Source organism: Centruroides vittatus, unplaced genomic scaffold, assembly GCF_030686945.1.
Source record: "Centruroides vittatus isolate TY-2023 unplaced genomic scaffold, ASM3068694v2 contig_4, whole genome shotgun sequence".
Taxonomy (NCBI): Eukaryota; Metazoa; Arthropoda; class Arachnida; order Scorpiones; family Buthidae; genus Centruroides; species Centruroides vittatus.
The window spans coordinates 4,550,370-4,570,489 of NW_027122214.1; the positions used below are offsets into that span (position 1 = coordinate 4,550,370).

The 20,120-nt window shown below is 30.9% G+C and overlaps 1 protein-coding gene across 1 annotated transcript in view; it reads left to right on the plus strand.

Annotated features, from left to right (window-relative positions):
• LOC136976306 (dnaJ homolog subfamily C member 11) overlaps nt 1–20,120 on the plus strand; it is a 73,731-nt gene that overhangs the window by 13,308 nt on the left and 40,303 nt on the right. Inside the window, exons 2-4 of the mRNA XM_067271552.1 lie at nt 12,204–12,333; nt 14,747–14,820; nt 16,640–16,741. Coding sequence (XP_067127653.1) covers nt 12,204–12,333; nt 14,747–14,820; nt 16,640–16,741 — 306 coding nt within the window. The remainder of the gene's footprint in view (nt 1–12,203; nt 12,334–14,746; nt 14,821–16,639; nt 16,742–20,120) is intronic.

Consider the following 20,120-nt stretch of genomic DNA (forward strand, 5'->3'; position numbering starts at 1 on the left):
TTTGTAAGGATCTATATAAATTTGAATGAAATGTCTGTTGTCTTCAAGTTTTTATGTAACAAATATGGGATAACTTCTGTGGTAGAGAGAATTATGGGTATTGTATTTACTTATCCATTTTCTATAGATCTTTTAGTTCTTGAGTGTGTTCAGTATATTTACTTATTTTTTTCCTGTATAACTATTTTGTAGATTATGTATATTTTGGTGTAGTGAGGTTAACAATATAGGTTGTTTGTGCACTTTGTCAATAAGGATATCTGGTCTATTGTGATGGATTGTTTTATAAGTTATAACTGTTCTGTCAAAATATGGTTTGTCAGTTTGCAAGGATAGTTTGTGGTATATACTTCTAATGTGGTGTGTTTATGGTTGCTAGTAAATATTTCTTTGATATATATTGGTGAATTTTTTTTCTGCCTGGTTATGTCTGTATAAATAGTCTATGCTAGACTTTTACAGCTGTCTTTGATATTGTACAGTTTTATTGTGTGCCATAACATCTCCTACATTTGCATGTACTCTTAGAAAAATACATAATGCCAACTTGTAAGAATTCTTTCAAAAAAATAAAAGAGAAAGTTGGCAAGTATAAAGTCAGATTCACATTAGATGAAACTACCGATGTGCTACAGAGATATATGTTGAATGTTCTAGTGTTTTCATTATCAGGGGAATGGGTGAAACCCATGTTTTTTAAGATGTAGCAAGTTGAGAAGATAAATGCTTGCACAGTAAAGTAATCATTTAATGATTCATGTATGAAGCTGTGGCTAAGAAATATACAATATTAAAAAGTCAGATTTGTGATGAGCAATCATGCATGTTATATGCTTTGGCCTTTCCAACAACTGAAGGCCATGTACTTCAACCATGTGACATATATTGCACATGGACTACACTGTGTTTGTGAATATATCAGGGAGGAATACAGTAGGGTAAATGAATTCATCGCTGTTCTGAAGAAGATTCTTATAAAAGTTCCCAGTCATCAAGTTTTGTACCAAGAACTCACTGGGCTCCACCTACCACAATTGGGTACTTGGATAAGATGCACAGTTTTCTTGTGTGGAAACTTTGACAAAATTAAATACTTCATATGTGCCCTAGATTCAATGGACACAGCAACCATCAAGCAGGCTCAACAATTGCTCAATGATAAAGACCTGGAGTTGGAACTTTTCACAGTACATGGGTATAAGTATTTGCCTGATATGATTCAGAGTTTGGAAGAAGGTATGGAGGAGGAGGAACATTGGAAGAAGTTGATGACTGAGGGATAACCATGACAGATTTGCTAAAACCAAATTTGAATTAACTTTGAGGAATAATCTATATGTGGAAACTTTTGCAACTTTGACTGAATACCCTTTCCAAGTGCTTACAAGGATACACTCCATTGGTTTTAGTTGATATTGAATGACTTTCTCCACATACAAGGATTTCCTAAACTCAAAAGTCCCAGCAATTTACTTTCGAAAACATAGAAATGTTGTGCATAATCCAGTATAACAATTTGGTTAAAACCCAGTAAATGTCATATTGATCTTCTAAATATATTTGCTTTGTGATATTCACTAAAGTGTTAAATAATGAATGTTCGTGTAACTGGTTTAGAGCTGAATAAATGCATTTCATCAACACCATTTTCTTTTCTTTTTTTTTTTGTATACTTTGTCAGAACCTCTTTAACTCCCCTTTTCTGATCATAATTTGCACCTTAAAATCTCAATTTTGCCTTATATCTTGAGAAGGCACATTCTCATTTAAAGAATAAAACATGAGAGGCATTTTAATACAAAACATTCAAATTATTTCAATAATATGGCAGATCTTTTGGTATTTATTCAAGATTGGGTTAATGGATTTATTGTTTATATTATTATTATTATTATATACTAGCAAGAAGTAATGATAGCGAAGATTAAGATTATAGCCAATCTTACCTGTTTTTACAGAATGCAAGAATTAGGTCCCCCCTGTTTCCAGACTAATTAGAGAATTTTTAGATGGGTCTAAAAATATATTCAATTTCCTGCAAAAATGCAAAAAACCACATCTGCACCTGTAAATCTTGCATGTTGCTTTCTCTTAACACTTCCATTGTTAAGGAATACACTTCTTTCATCCCCACGTGGTACCCTACTAAAATGCAGTTAAAAATAAAAAATTGCATCTAAAATAGTACAGTAGAAGTTGAGTTCTTTTGGATAAGCCTTAATCCTTTCCCTCTCTCCCGTGAGAGGGGATTTCGAAAAATCCCTTCCTAGTGTACATTCTTGTGACATACCCTATTAAAATGCAATCAGAAGCGCAAAAATCCGCATCTAAAATAATATAATAGAAGCTGAGTTATTCACGGTAAGCCTTAATTTTGTTCCTCTCTCCCATGGGGGGAATTTCGTGTCACATCTATATAATAGTAGGTATATAAAAACATGTGCATATTCGAATGCAACATTATGTCAAAATTTCAAAGCAATCAGTGAAGAACTTTTGGAGATTTAAGATTTTGAAACAAACATTTACATTTTTATTTATATAGATTACTAATAATAATTGATAAATAAAATGAAGTGAAATGATAAAATTTTGGATATTTGGCAACCATTTGTATTTTCAACATGAGATTAAATCTTAAAAAAATTTTTTTTTGTTTCTTTTTGTTCTATTTCACTTAATTTGTAATCTTATTACAATGAACTTATGTAAAACACTCAAATCCAGCAGTAATGTAAAAAGCTACTATAGAACAAATGTTTTCAAAGTGTAGAACAACACTGTGAAGAACATAGAATGATGCTTGTAGTGAATGTTTTTTAATTTCTAAAAATATAATGTCACATGTTGGATTGTTTAAAATTTAGCACTTATATGTTATGATTGGTTGGTTAGTGCTAATGATGTGTCTGACCTTGTAGTGTGATTTTTTTTAATCTCATATATTTAATCTCAACTCCTGGCCTGGGCTAGTGAGTTGCTGTCTTTATAGTTGATGATCATTTCTGCCCTTTCTGTCTTGTAAATTTCCATTTTTTCCAAGTGCCATATTTGTGTTTTGTTGTTTGAGTTGCTTAACAGTTTGGCTTGATCCAAATGTGCACATCTGCTTCCAAAGCTAGAGTGGATAAAGCAGTAGTGTTTTGTAGCTTTTTAATCAATGTTATATATTCTTGGAGGCATTAATGCAAGGTCTTGTAGTGGCCCCTCTATACAGTAATCATTTTCCTATTCTGTTATCTGTTATCAGTACTGTGTATGCCCTGGAAGGTTGCATCTGTTAATAGTGTCTTTGTCATTGTGGAATAGCCTATAGATTGTTAGGGTATGACTATGCAGATGCGAATTTAGTAGCGAGCAATATAGTTCTTGCAAAGGAAATCATGCACAAGTGAGAAGCGAGAAATATCGCTGGCAAGAGCTAATTTCTGGTTGGTAGGACAGGATTTTATATTTATTGTGTCTCACCTCTTCTTGCCACATATTCTCTCTTGCTTGGAAAATTCACTCGCTTGCATCTGCATAGTTGCACCCTTAGGCTTCTCTTGTATGCTAATGTAACTTTGATGGTTCTTGCAATTTCCCTGTAGTTAGATGCTAGCTACTTGTTGTATATCAAAGATATGTACTGTACTGTTGTGGTGCCTCAACTTTCTTATTGATGTTATTTTGATACTGCTTAATCAGGCCTTCAACTCCTCTTATTGAATCCATATTTTACTACTAACTGTCTTATATATTTTAGTTCCTCGTTTCTGTTTCTTTTCTTTTTTTTTTTTTTCTGATATGTGGGTGTATGCTCTTTTTATCAGAGGTCTAAAACCTGCTAACCTAAAAGCTTAGGGATTGTGTGAGTGGGCTGGTATTAGCACAGGGAAGTATGTTGGTTTTCTGTAGACTTTGGTGGATACGATTAACCCCTTGCATTGCTAGGAAGTGTATCTTTGTTTGATGTTCTTGTTTTATTTCAGACCATGGTGTAAGAATAAAGAATACAGGTAATACCACTCCTATTGTTTGACTGTTGAAAACTTGTCAGGAATGTGGTCATACTTCAGACATTTGCCACCAGGTACCATCTTACTGGAAAGTTCATTTTGTATCATTGTTTACCATTTACTATCTCCTCATTTGACAGTGTTTTTAAGAAATTCTTACAAAATCATATCTTTTAAATGATGTGTGCATAATTGCAAAGGCAATTATTGTCCAAAGAAACAAGTAGTAAATGTATAAGGCACCAAAAGACTTTGAATCATTTAAAAAATGGAAATGAGCAATACTATGTGCAGATCAAGAACTGACTGAACGCTATGATGTTTGTGAAAAGCATTTTGCTCTGAATCAAATTCTTTGTTTGTGGAGGGTATATAAAGATGGAAAGTAAATCATCAACATTTCTTATAAAACTCCTTCACAAACTGCAATGCCCAGTTTGTTTCTGAATTGTCCATCATACCTTTTTAAACCCAGCACTATGTCTTGTTCTGATGTGTATGCTGCTACTATGGCCTTAGCAACATATGCATCAGAACAAGACATAAAAGCAGACCTAGGTGTGGCAAAGATCATTATATCTAACTCCAACCCACAACAACTAAAATGGCTAGAAGCCATAGAAATATTTAAAATGGGAATAAGTAGTACGTGTATTAATTATAAGGAAGAAATGGCCTTATCAGTAGCATGGCAGATATTGCTGGATAACAGCATTTAAAAGATTACAGAAATCAGTTTATAAGGAACATGTGCAATACAACTAGCTTATTATTGAACATTTGCACAGGATATTATTCAGAAGAAATTCATATCTAAAGTTCATTCGAACGGTAACAGCCAATTCAGTAGAGCCTGAGGAAGAGCCCATGAGGAGAATCAAAAACATTTGTGACTCTACACAACGAACCACTCCAGTTATTAGGTTTGAAGAGTAGATATAGTTATATTCCGGTGTGTAGAGAAATTGTATTGGCAAAAAATTTAACAAAATAATAAACTAAATATAATTTTTATGAAAAGAGGATATAATTTTAAAATATATATATTGTATTCACTTAATTACTGCAATAATGATATAGCACGAAATAGACATGCTATATCATTACTCACTGTGCCCATGGATTCGTGCAAGGCGAATAGGCTGGCCATATGGAGTTTCTCCGGATTTATTCACCTAAATAGGGTCCAGCTTCCCATAAAAGTCTTCGTGGAAAGCATCCCCCCAGCAGATCACTCACGTGTCACATTGCCCTAACCAAATAAACCAAACGAATTCTAATGAGCAATTATTTATTGTGACATCATCACAACTCCAGGCTATGATTTTTCATCACAATGTTCTCAATTATTTTAGTGGTGGTTTTGCCCCTGTACATCATACTTTTCCGGATAGCAATATAGTTGTATATCTAATTTCATTCAGAGGAAAATTTTGAATCAAAGTAATGTGACTTTCATTTCAAACCTGAAGTTCATATATAGTTAATCTGGATCTCCTGTCCCTAAGTTTTCTACATTTGTTCTTGACTTTCATCTCTCTAACCCCTTTCTCAAGATTAAGAAAGGACAGACAGACAGTCTTGGGATGACAGTCAGAATTTATAGGTCTACAATTTTTCAAATTACAGCTCAATAATTTTTCTATAAACATATTTATAAGAACATACTTCCCACGCAGTTTATACAATCTGTTGTCAAAATTTAAACACTATTATCATGTAAAAGCAATTATTCTAGCATTTTTACAAGATTTTTTTGTTTAAACAAGTTTTTAAATGAAGTCTTTTGGACGTTAAGGTTAGCAACTTTGATCACTCGTGGGGCCATCACAACCTGTCTAACATGGATCACTTTTCAAATATTAATAGAAGACCAGTATTAATTAGTAATCATTGACCATCCTCTCTTCTAGGAGGAGGTCAATGAATACTTTTGGTCGAATTACTTCAACCCCTTTTTCCTAAGTTCCTTCTTTCTATTGGGCCAGCAGTATAGTGGCATTTGAATTAGAAAATTACATAATACAAGATTCCTTGTGAGCACAAAATATGATTTAAGTGGTTTTTCCACAGTGCCGAGTTTAAATATTTAGACCATTTTTTCCGAAATTTGATTCATTGGCAGATTACCATTTTATATTTGGCTGTGAATGGAACAGTTTCTTAGAGGTAGCATTAGAAAAAAATTATGATAGCTGAAAAATTTAAGATAACATATTTTCAATTGCTGTCTACTTGACCGATAAAATTGTGCCATTTCGTACTATCCAAGTATCACAATAAACATGACAATGGTAGACTAAAATAACCAAACTCTTTACTTGGTTTTCGTTTTAATATTTGTTATATTTTAAATAAAATTCAACTTACTCGAGCCTCTGACCAGTGTAAAAAATAAATAAATATGACGAAACAAACATTTTCGAACACGTTCCATGTTCTTCATCAGGTAGATGGCTGGATTTCTTATTCTGGAACACCGTTATGAAATTTTAAAATAAAAACGAACAATGACAGTGTGATTATGCAGTGTCCATTGTGCAAGTGTTGTAGCTGACATGTTCCCTGCCTTTCAAAATCGTATTTACTCTTCTCATACACATTTAGTTTCTTATACGATGCAATATTCGTATGTTTAACGTTACATACCGCCCCATGCATCCTTCAATACCAAGTAAATTCTTAAGAATCATCATTCAATAAGGTCTGCCAAGCAAATGACAGAGCCATTTCCTCTCGGGAATTAATCCACGTAGATGTAGCGTGTGCCTTATATATTTCTATCGCTTCTAGCCATTTGAGGTGGTCCATCCATGTTGTTTTGACTATTAACACTGCTCCTGTGAAGTCCACCATAATGCTTGGGTCAGAGGCATATACTGAGAGTGACGTGGAGGCCCTGTTGTATTGTATATCTGCTTTGTGTTTTCTTATTCTGATCTCTATCGAGCGTTTCGTTGATCCTATGTAGATCAAATCTCTATTGAACCTATCATCCCTCACCGGGATTTGATAGATGCCTGGCAATTTAATCATGTCAGATGGGTCTTTTCCATTATGTAACATGTCAAAAATAGTTGGGCCTCTCCTGTATGCAATGATGACCTTATGTCTTTTGGCAATAGCTGTGTATATAGATCTCAAGATGGGGTTGAATGTAAGTGATATCCTTTCAATATCAATACCTTGGTTGTCACCCTGTGCTGTCGTAGAGGTGTTGTGGGTCCAAGAATCTTAGAGTGCCACAAAAAAGCACTAATGTGCTTTTTTGTGGCACTCTAAGATTCTTGGAAGAAGATTGTGGTAGCCATGCATATCAGCAATCCTCTCAGTGTTGTTTTAACTCCTCCCTAAGTGCTTCTTGAGTGGATGAATGAGTATGTGCTCTTCTAACCAATGATCTAAAAGCAGCTACTTTGTATTGAAATGGATCATGAGTCACACTTTGTTATATTATAGTATTTGATTTATATAACTAGGAAGGTTATCTTATGTAAGGGTTTATCACACCAAGTGAACAATCTAAAACATTTTCAAAATTCTTTATTCCTCTACTGTACACAATTTATAGAATTTTTAAAATGTGTGACATTGGGCACTTGATGTTTTAAACTCTAATGTAAGATAACATTCATAGTTATATAAATCAAATACTATTATATAATACAATAGAAGGATTAGAAGTACAAAATAATCTAATAATCTTAATCTTTGCATCTGTTATTTTTTCCCAAGCACTGCCAGGCTCAACTACTAGTTATATATATATATATATATATACATGTATGTATGCAGTATATTATTGAGTTTATATTGTTCAAATGATCTGCTATTAAGAATTATGTTGTATTAAAATTTGTTGGGAAAAAAATTATATGCCAAATCCAACACTGCTGTCAAGTGCATACAGAATAAAATCGTTCATAAAGGACACTTCTAAATAACCAATACCTTTAATTAACGAGCATTTTAACATTTTTGATGTGAATAAGACATTTATTTTTATTGCCTAGTATATAATGATTTACAATGTTGAGAAACATTAAACACCTTGAAATAGATAAACCATAAGTTTTGGTCAATGTTCATCATTAAGAGGTTGTACTATGTCACAAAACTTTTATGGGGATGAAATTAAAAAGCTTTCAATGGTTTGAGCTTAAATTACATTTAATAGTTACAGTAATATAAATTTTAAACCTTTTTAGAGAATAAAAATATCAATTTAATGAAGATTTTCAACAAATTTTTACATATATTTTATTACTTTTAGATTATTTTATGTCATTTTCACTAATTTTATTGAAATTAACACAAATTATAATTCAATTAGTAATTGTTGCTAGTGGTAATCAGTGGTAAAAACTGGACTTCTACATCATAACATCTGGTGGATACTCAAGTAAGCTCAACGATTTTGCCAATGTCCTTGAAAGGAGAGTGGTATTACCTGTATTCTTACACCATGCTTCATACTGAGACCATGTGGATTGTTGTTGATTGTATGTAAAAATGCTTGCATGTCTAGTTTATTTTTCCGTATGATGAGAATTTCATCCTCATATCTTGCATATACTTCAGTGTTACTTTCAAAGGTAGAAAGTACCTCATCTTTGAGGCATCTTATGACTAGTTTCCACAATGAGCCTGAGGGGGCTGTCCATGGTTACCTCTACGTTGCAAGTTCATTGTTCCTTCTAACTGGAAAAAGGAGGAATAGCAAGCCAAATCAGCTAGTTCTAAGATTCTTTTACAGTGCTTATAGGATTTGTGTGTACATTGTAAGAAGTCCCGGAACATACAGAAGCATGGCTCAATATTTATGGATGGATAAAAATTACAATGAACTGCTAATGAAAATGAAACAAAAGAAATAAGTAAAAACAGACTGTTTCAGATAATACTTTTTAAACTGCATGGTGTTTTAAATGGCAGTTTCGTAAGTGTGGAGTATATTGTGATGCATGTTATGTAGAGGTTTTATTTTGATTTTAACAGTTTTTGCAGGATATAAGTCTATACTAGTGCAGGTTATATGCACAGAATTATGCTATATAGCTTGTGTTGTTCTTCAAGATAGATAATGGTTGAAAATTCAATGTTACTTAATATAAACTGGTATGAGGATGACAATGAATCTGTAGAGAAATTTAGTAGTAATTTCTGAATATTTAACACACATTTGATAATTTTTCTGGTAGAGAATTAAAACTATTGCTTAAAGACTGAGATTTATTTTACCAGGTTCATAAATGTTCTCTTTTATGAGAGTGATGTTTTCTTCAAAAGCAATAGATTATATTTTGGCCTCGTCATCATAAAAATTCAGCTAACATACAGTACAGATGTACCAAGGATAATTTTTTGAGATGTTCAGCTTTCTTACTCAGAAATTATAAGTTTTCTGTATCTTAGATTTCAGAAACTAACATTTGTTGAATGAGAAGTTTTTGAATTTTTATATTATACTTCAGCAATGGGCAAAGTTTTGCAAAAAAGGGGTTCTATCATATTAATGAAAGATAGCTAGGGACCACATTTAAAAATTATACATGTTTTTTATTTTTTTAATAATTATAGAAAAAATACAACTTGAACACAACATTTATTTAAGAAATTAACAATTAATGACTTACAAAATTCTTTACATTCTTCAGACATCTTCTCAAAATCTGGATTATATTTATAATGTTTAATCTTAATATTGCTTCCAAATGTTCATTAGAGATCCATGATCTTAAAGAATGATTTTTCACAATTATGTTTGAAACCAAAAATTAAGTGTTTTTTATATAGTTATAAACTTTTGACATTTCCTCTTTCTTATATAATTCTTGTAATGTTCTTTTACATCTGCCTTTTCCTGTTTATCCTCAGTTAAGTTGGAGAAATAATTTGAATATTTTGTATTAAAATGGCTCATATGTTTTAGTCTTTAAATGAGGATGTACCTTCTCAAGAAATGAGACAAATTGCTTTATCTTTAATTTGTATGAAAAAAAAGAAATATTTTGCTCATTTTTTGTCATTGAAGAGTCTGTTTTCTTGCTCTATTTTACTTTTCTTGCTTATTCCTAAAAATAAAAGTTTTAATTTAATTGAAATTTGAAGCAGCAATTAAAAATATGCCTATTTATGAAATTGAACATATAGTAAACATATAAATACTATAATGTTAAGATAAGGAATAGATTGACAATTTTAAAAATTCATTTTATTTATTAGTAAAATTTTGGGCAATATGAGCTAATACAAGGGTTGCACATGGTCACAGGCTGTGCAGCCCTTGTACCTGTTCACCCGTTTTATATCATTGAAATTTTTCTGAATTACATAGATTGAAACAATACTATTTACTTAATAAAATTTTATATTTAGTAAATAAAATTTATTTCAGTTTCTTTTATGTATTTTTCTATTTATTTTCATTTCATAATTTTGTTATTATTAATTTTGTAAATGAAATTAAATCTCAAAATATATTAAGAATTAAATCACAAGATATGATGCCAAAAAAATTTTTTTTTTCTGATTTCTTTACCACTAACAATCCTTCTCAATCAAGAATTACCTTTAATATAAGATGTCATTCTTTCTTTTCACTATACAGGGTGTATCAGTACAGCTGTTACAAACTTTCAGGAGAGATAGAGTTCCTAGACGATGGGAAATCACATAGCAATGCATGGTCAGAAACGCTTTCCTGGCACGGTAGTGATGACACAAAACACAAGAAAGGAAGGACACGAACAGGGTGAGAAAACTTGTTTATTATTCTTAGTACAACAAAAATGCTGGAACATTTTTGGCTGGTGTATGCGATAGATGTCGCAACATGCCAGGAAAGTGTTTCCAAGCATTTTTGCTGTACTAAGAATAATAAACATGTTTTCTCACCCTGTTCGTGTCCTTCCTTTCTTGTGTTTTGTGTCATCACTACCGTGCCAGGAAAGCGTTTCTGACCATGCATTGCTATGTGATTTCCCATCGTCTAGGTGCACTCTATCTCTCCTGAAAGTTTGTAACTGCCATACTGATACACCCTGTATAAATTCTTATATCCTAATACCATTATTCATGCTCTCCAGAATTTTCTCTCTTCAGTTTATCTTTGGTCAATCTTTTTCTTCTTCTGTTCTGTGATTTCCAAGCCACAATAAAATTCAGTATTTTCATTATTTTTCTCTTCAATGATAGTGTGAGATAAGCAGAGGGTCAGGGGTAAAACCTCGCTGACCACTTACGCTGCACGGGTTGGTAAAACCTCGCTGACCACTTACGCTGCACAGGTTGGTAAAACCCGACTTCGTTGTCGGATGGTTAGGAGGGCAAAAAGTGAGTGGGGAGGTCGTCGGTAAGTCGGCAGGCGTCCTTAGATTGACAGGAGACAGGTCTTAACGTAACAACAGCGTTTATTCTATTACTACAGGTAGGATAAACAGGCTAAATACATGTGGTTAAATAGGCGATTAAATATAAGTACAAATACTTCTATCTGGAGGACAGCCAAATAGTTCTACGTTGCTCGCGAAACGCGTGCTCGTTCTATTTCTAAGGGTTTGCTCATGGAGAGAGTTTACAAGTTTTTAGCCTCCTAAATACCTCTCTTATGTGTAGCGGAGAGTCAATTCGACAAATTTCATTGTATGGAAGGGTCATTGTCGTCGATGTTCTTCCAACAGGTGTCTTTTACTCTTCTTTGGTCCAGTCCGACGTATGGAGGCCCGGGAGACAGGATGCGCATGATGTCCCAATCTAACTTTTCATTGAATCGCTCTCCTTGAGTTCCGGAGACTCTCGCTTTTTATCTCATTTACGTGGGAAAGGGGGTCACATGACCGTCAAAAGTTGACACAACAGCACTGAGTTGGCACTTACGTGTCAATTTCCCCCATCAGATTCTTATCAAAACGATGATGATGATCTAATTTCTCACCGGCGCATTCTTCCTTTGGATTTGTTACAATTTCTGACAATTTGGAAGTTCCATCAAATGCATAACTTCGCGGCTTTCACAATAGTAATGACATCTTTTTACTACTACTATAATTTCCAAGTTTGTTTTTCTTTTTCAAGTGTTTTATTTGCAAAATTATTAGTTAAAGTTAACTTGAAAATTTTAAATAAAAAAAAAATTGTTAATTACATTTAACAATTTTTAGGTTATTTAAATTTATGTTAACAACTGATAATTTCTTATTACAGTCTACTTCAGAAGAAATTTCAAATGCTTATCGTCGTCTCAGCAAACTTTATCATCCGGATAAACATAATGATGCCATCAAGAAAAAAGATGCAGAAGTTCTTTTTAATAAAACACGAAGAATATATGAAGGTAAATTATAAATTGGATATTTAGAACTGTTAAAATAGTTTGAAAATGAAATGTTTTGAATTCATAATTTTTTTTATCTAAAAATAATATTGAATAATAGGTATATTTGCATTTACGAGAAAATAAATTTAGCAACTCAATGTGTTGCAGAAATTGCTGTAATTGAAGGATTTAAGTGAAAATTGATACATAGGTGCTATATGGCCTATACATGGTATATACAAAATTGAGAGTAAGTTATGCATCGTAGTTATAGTTAACACTTCCATAACTTTAAATTCCAGTGCTACAGTTAAAAACTTTTATATTATCAGCACTAAAATCATAAAAAAAACATGTTGGAACAGCATCTCTAGTCCTAAAAATGTAATGACAATTAAAGTTGATTAGACTACTAACCTCTACTTATTATTGACTAACATTAGTTCACTAATTAAATTGATTGTTTTATTAGTTTAACACTAGCAGTTAATGTCATCTCATCTGTTTAACTGATGAAAAAACTCATAGGTTAAGCAAATAATTAGGTGTATGAATTACATGAATGGATAATACTGATTAAATACATTAGTCCAGTCAGCATACAGACAGATCAGAATAGAATTGTGTGGTAACTAACACTAATTTTGCATTCAGCATGATGAGGGGTGAGAAATCATATATGAGTATGGTTGATACACTGAAACAAATCTCCTTCTGGCAATTAAACTGATTATTGGCTTACAGAATAACTACAAGAATCCTAAATGTCGGTACGACAATATTCATGCCAAGCACTGTATAAACGTTGCAAAAAGTTCACTGAGTTCAGCATTATATCCACATTTGCTTGTCATCAAGTTGTAAAAGAGATTTTTCACAGTTTCCATCTCTTAAATGTCGGTACGACAATATTCATAGATGGAAACTGTGAAAAATCTCTTTTACAACTTGGCGACAAGCAAATGTGGATATAACGCTGAACTCAGTGAACTTTTTGGAACGTTTATACGGTGCTTGGCGTGAATATTGTCGTACTGACATTTAAGAGATGGAAACTGCAAAAAATCTCTTTTACAACTTGGCGACAAGCAAATGTGGATATAACGCTGAACTCAGTGAACTTTTCGCAACGTTTATACAAGACTCCTTTTTCTTGATTTCTTGGAGAGGGATGGAAGTCAGTCCAGTTTTTTTCTTTGAAGATCAACAGTCTCTGGATCTTCCTCTCTTTTCCAAGATAGTCTCAAATGCCAACATCCCCATAGTGATGCAGTCAACTTCCAGTGATGGAAAGGTTGATTTGAGGACGGGTGACAGAGACTAAAATGGGCACAAGACACATGTACACACACACAAAACAAATAGTCCAATACTTGGAATATCCAGGAGAAACCATCATATCTTCGAAATTTGGGATTATTATTTTCTGTCCCTGCTAATTGCTCACCATTACTAAATGTAATAAGACCTCAACTTGGATCACAGGAGCAATCAAAATTAAATATTTAATCCAATCCCAACCTGGGATGATTTGATCTTAGGTCTTGCATTCTCAAATCATTTATAGGTTTATATTGCATTTTCATACAAAAAAATTTTCTGTCTTTCTTTTCCTCATGGAAAAAAATATCTTAAAATGAATTTATTTTCTAAATTGCTGCAATACTATAGTCACATTATAATAATTCATCAACTTGTGAAAATGATTGTTTTGAAGTGTGTTCTGCAGGATGGTTAATTTGTAAAGACTATGAATGTTGTAGCAGAGAAATGCAAAGTTATCTTGCATTATACTAGCACAGGTACACAGTGTTTTTTTTTTTTTACACAGTCTAGATATATTCAAGACTATTGTGTTAAAAGTTCTTCTGGCACCATCATTGGCTAGCATAGTTCTAGATTGTGCGTTAGAATTTCTTATAGGTATTTTGTAAAAATCCAAAATTTTAAAAAATATGATTTAATTCAAATAATAATTATAAATGATGGGCTTCAACATTAATGAATAATTTGGAATAGTTTTTTAAATTTATTTTATTTATATTAAAATCGATTTTTTATAATTTTATAAATTTTGTATACAATTTTTTAATTTTAAATAATTTCATTAGTACTATTTTAATTTTCATACATGATTTTACAGTTTACACATTGAAAATTAAAATGTTTTCAGTTATTTTGAATATTTTGATACAAAGACAATTTTTTTTTATTAAATTGAATTCAAACATTAATATGTTTTCTGTCAAAGGATATTTGATTTTAGTATGGTGAGAGAATATGAATTGTTCTTGTAATGTTAATAACTTGATTTAATTAAGAAATAAAAATAAGACAATAATTTATAATAATTCATATAGAATTTTTAAAAATTATTTTATGTAATAAATCATTCTTTTAGAAAATACATATATATTTTTTTAAATTCTAGTTCTTATAGATCCTCATAAAAGAGCAATTTATGATACTTTAGGTATCAAAGGATTGGAGACTGATGGATGGGAGGTATTTATTTACTTTTCATTATTATTCGTATGTACTCAATTCTGTTTTTACGTGGCAGGTATGTTCCTGAAAAATGGTGTAAAAAAAACTATAAAAAATACTCTCCAAATGGAAAAGTAAAACATAGTAAAAATAATACATTAAATAAATTAATATAACAAAAGTTTTTAAACAAACTACTTCAATTTTAATTAATAAATTATAGTAGTGATGATAGTAGCTTATCAGCAAAATTTAATAAATTTGTTATTTGCATAAATTTTATTTAGCTTTTTCAAATAAATATCAAAATATCTAGCATTTAATACCAAATGACAAATAAAAGCTACTCTGTATTGAACAAAATTGGAAGAAATGCAATCAGTGAAACAAATTATCAAACTTTGAACTAAATATTGACTTTGATTGCAGGATAAAGTCAGAATGAAAAACTGATTGGGTAAGCTAGATGGTAGGTATTAAGTAAAAGCAAACTAGTGACATATTCTGTTTTACATGAAATGGACTTTGTCATCGGTTTATTTACTTAGCTGCTCATCATCTAGACACCCATTGTCATTATATGTTCAGATAAGTCATTAAAAAAAAATAATAAATTTTGAAATTACTTGAGAATGTTTAGCAGCCCTAAGAATCTTCTAAGAATTTTTCTCTTCAAGCAATTTTTTAAAAAAGAAAATACGAATATTTTTTTCTTAGACTTAAAATCAATTAGTGATTTTTTAAAAAGGTAAATTTATTGAAATGTTGTAGATCAAAACAAATTGTGTAAAAAGTGAATTTTTTCAGACCATGTTAAATCATATTTGTGTAAAAGAAAATGTTAAAAACAGAATTGTGTGTACAAAATTTGATAAGTAACATTAAAAGTTTTGTATGTGCAATTATTTTATGGCTTTCTAAGGAATTTTAATATAAATTCTAATGATTTATTCTTTAGTGAAAATAATCAATTAATTTGTAATACTTTTACAGAACTTTTACATTCTGTTAATGTAAAATAAAATATATTTATTTAAAAATAAATTTACTTTAAAATTTTAACATTTAACCTTAGGGATGGGGAGTCTGGGGAAAAATACATGATTCCAGACTCCTGAGTTGGTATTTTTTAAAAGCAACTTTGACTCCTGATTCCTTTCACTAATGCACCACAAGTAAGTTAGTAATTTGTTTAATACAAATAAAGTTGGCTTTTTAATTTTGGGCCTTTTTGGTATTGCATATGTATAATACATATCAAACTATAATTTTTCCCCTATAAAAAACTGAGACTACTAAATTTTTATTATTTTATATATATTAATACATTAATATTTAATACTATATATACATAATATTAATACTAAAAAAAATTTAACACTAGAAGATTGAACAAAATTTAATTAAAGAGAATTTATTCTCAAAAAAGAGTAGCCTCCATTATATCCTTTTTCAAATTAGTGCGCAAGTGTGATTTGATTAAATGCAGAGCTGAAAATAATTGTTCAGCACTGACTTGGATAGGAGGCAGTGCAATAACAAGTGGGGTTTTGTATTATTGAAAATTTTAAATTTTTTAAATGTCAAAGCAGTGTAAGGAGATGGGAATCGATAAGTTTTCTGACTCCCACTCTGGCTTTCGACTCCCATAAAAAGATTTGACTCCCAACTCCAACTCTCCATCCCTGTTGTTCTAGCATTTTATGTATCAATAAAGAAATGATTGAAACTATATTATGAAATAATTTTGTTAAAACCTAATAAAGAAAGAGGTAATTAGAAAAAAAAGGAAATTATTGATTTTTGAATTTAAGATTTTAAAAGATTATTTTTATAGATAGTTCAACGAACTAAAACTCCCCAAGAAATTAGAGAAGAATATGAACAGTTGGCAAGAGAGAGAGAAGAGAGGAGATTACAGCAAAGAACAAATCCCAAAGTACTGTTAAGCTATTTAGGTATTTCTTAATATAAAATTAGAGTTTGTGTAAAAACTCAAGTAAATATTTTCAGGAATATATTGTTTATTGATTATCTTCCTTCTTTTTTTCTTTCTTTACTTTCTAACAATAAAATATTTTCATGTTCAGTTTTAAATTATATATGTATATAATTCGTCTCTGTAATCCAAAAGGTTTTTTGGTAGACGGTCTCACAGCAAAACGTTAAGTTAGGAACTCTCTTTTATTCTTTAAAAAATGACATATGCATTTCGGGTTGGTATATTCATCCAACCCCTCCTCAGTGTTATTCTTACAGTAAAAGTTGCGTATGGGCTACCACTACATCAACACACCGAACATTTTCTTTCCATTTAAAATGCACTTGAAGTGTTTGCATAACTTCACTTCTCTAAAATTTCAATAGCATATGAACAATCAAATCAACAAGTGATACCCCTGAATACCACCTTTCAATCAATCGCAACAACATCACCATTCTCAAATGTTGTTGTCACCATTCTGTTGTCAACCAACAGAATAGTGATGTTGTTGCGATTGATTGAAAGGTGGTATTCAGGGGTATCACTTGTTGATTTGATTGTTCACATGCTATTGATATTTTAGAGAAGTGAAGTTATGCAAACACTTCAAGTGCATTTTAAATGGAAAGAAAATGTTCGGTGTGTTGATGTAGTGGTAGCCCATACGCAACTTTTACTGTAAGAATAACACTGAGGAGGGGTTGGATGAATATACCAACCCGAAATGCATATGTCATTTTTTAAAGAATAAAAGAGAGTTCCTAACTTAACGTTTTGCTGTGAGACCGTCTACCAAAAAACCTTTTGGATTACAGAGACGAATTATATACATAGTAACATACAGCAGTCCAGATACAGAGTTTAAATTATATAGTAAACTTTTATTGGGAATATTAACAAAAGTTTTAAATTTGTTGTTATACAATATTGGCTTTAATTTAAAATAAGGTCTGAACTTTTGTTTAAAGTTTGATAATTTTTTTAAAATAAATTTTAATGAGAACTCACATAGCAAGAAAAAGATAAAATGGCATAGAACGGGTGGCAAACCTATGGCATGCGTGCCCAAAGTGGCATGTAAGAGAAATCATCTGGTATGTAATGTATCATATGATTTCTGTCCTTTTCAATCATCCTTTTTTCAATCAGATTTTTTACATTTATTCGAATTAAAGCGTATTCATTTAATTTCTTTAAATATCATTATTTGAAGTCTAAGATTTTGGCACGCATTAACATCTTTAAAGCTAAGTATATTTGCAATATGGCACGCGGACTCAAAAAGGTTTGCCATCCCTGACATAGAATCCTCTTTCTTTAAAAAATATTTATTAATGTCACTTTAAAAAATTAAATTATCCTTCTTATGGAGAATGATGTAATCTAATTTGTATCATCTTTATTGTATTTATTTCCATATTACAGTCAGAATCTGGTTAATTTGAACCTGTCATTATTCTTGAAATTTTAAATTTTTTATATAAATTTGAATAACTAATAACTTGAAGCTAGTTTACTGCACATTTTGAAAATGAAATTCAAAAAGAGTCATGTGGTTAACTGATTTATAGAATGCATGTTTTATTGTGCTAAATTAAATGAAATATTTAAATATACAAGCTTGCAACACAGATTTCTGTTTCTTCTGCATTTTTGATAATTTGTCATAAAATTTTTCCATGCAATTTCTTGTCTTATAATTTACTACTATTTTAGAAGCAACACTGGTAATATCTTCTTTCATTATTGTAGCTTTCCTGGTTTTTCTAGTGAATAGAATTTAATTTTTAAATAGCAAATCTATTAAATGATAATTCACTAGTAATTAAATCTAAAGAGAGATTTGTATTAAGAAAATGTAGGATATCTTATAATTTTAAGAAAAAATATTTTTCTTTCTTGCTAGCTTTTTATCCAATTTGTATGACTTTTTGTAATAATTTCTGTGCCATTTTCTTCTTACTTCATAACTTATTCTTTCATCAAATATAGCAAAAGCAACATATTTTTCATGCAAATATCATAAATGATTAACATTTTTTAAATTGCTATTTCAGCAACTTTGTTATAATCATTTTGTTTAACTACTAGTTTTTTAAAGTAATGTTGAGAGGAGCTTACTGTAATATTTTCATATTTCATATAAAGGAACAAATCTAGACTGCTGTACATAAAAATACTTGAAAGTTTGTAAATAATGATTACAGAAATATGTTTGGGGATTCCCTGAAATGCTGCATATTTTCTGTAAATCATTGAGTATTTGCAGACTGGCTAGCTGATGCAGTTAAGGCATCAATTTAGATGCATCTAGAAAGTTTTGTTTTTCTAGTGTCTAGAGGGTAGAAAGAGCCAAAAATAAATAAAAATAAAAACCCTTGATAATGGGTGAAATTGTCATGTTTCACAGTTTTAATGACATTTGCATCTATGTCACTAAACAATCACTACCTAGATAGTGATTGTTTAATGTTGGCAGCATGAAAAATATATCAGAATTTACATGTTACTAACAATCATTTTTAAATTCTAAATGAATGATTATTGCCTACATTCCATTTGGCATTGTGATACTGCATGACATCTTTTACTTGTTTATTTATGCTAAGTTCACTTTTCACTCTAAACAAATCCAATTAAAGTTATTTTTTTAGATAGTTATTGGTTAACATTTACCGTATTTACTTGCATATAAAACGAGGTTTTTATCATTTATCGCAGCTTCAAATTCTTAGGTCTTCCTATATGCCTGAGCAAAAGAATTTTTGTGAACTGTGTATTTGCATTTTTGCCAGATGCTCACCCGCTGGTGTTTAAAATCAGAAGTATCTTATCTGGGTTATTTGAATCATTCTTGTATATTGTCAGGAATAAAGATGAATAGCAATCGGAAAAACAAAGCTTATGAATTGAATTCCAGATTGAAATTCCGAAATCACATGGGAGCACAATATAAATTATAATCCATTCCCACATGAAAACAGATGATTATTTGGAAATCAGAATTCAGAGAAACTCATAAGTGTAATCACTGGAGAGTGAATTCAACTGTTAAGAATTGGCAAAAAAAGGTTTCCAATTGTCCAGCTTTACATGAACAAATTATGTTGTTGATTTTACAAGATTTTTCCTTAAAGTTTAAAATGCCAGTAATTTTTGTGGGACAATGTGTGCATTTATGTCCATTTGATATTTTACTTGTTGATTAAATGAAATAAAATTAGAATTGTATTAATAAATATAATTGTCTTTATTTTGATTTTTAAAGTCACACCTTTTCTTATATGTGAGGTCGTCTTATGTACGGGTAAAAACGGTAGTTATATTCTTGTGA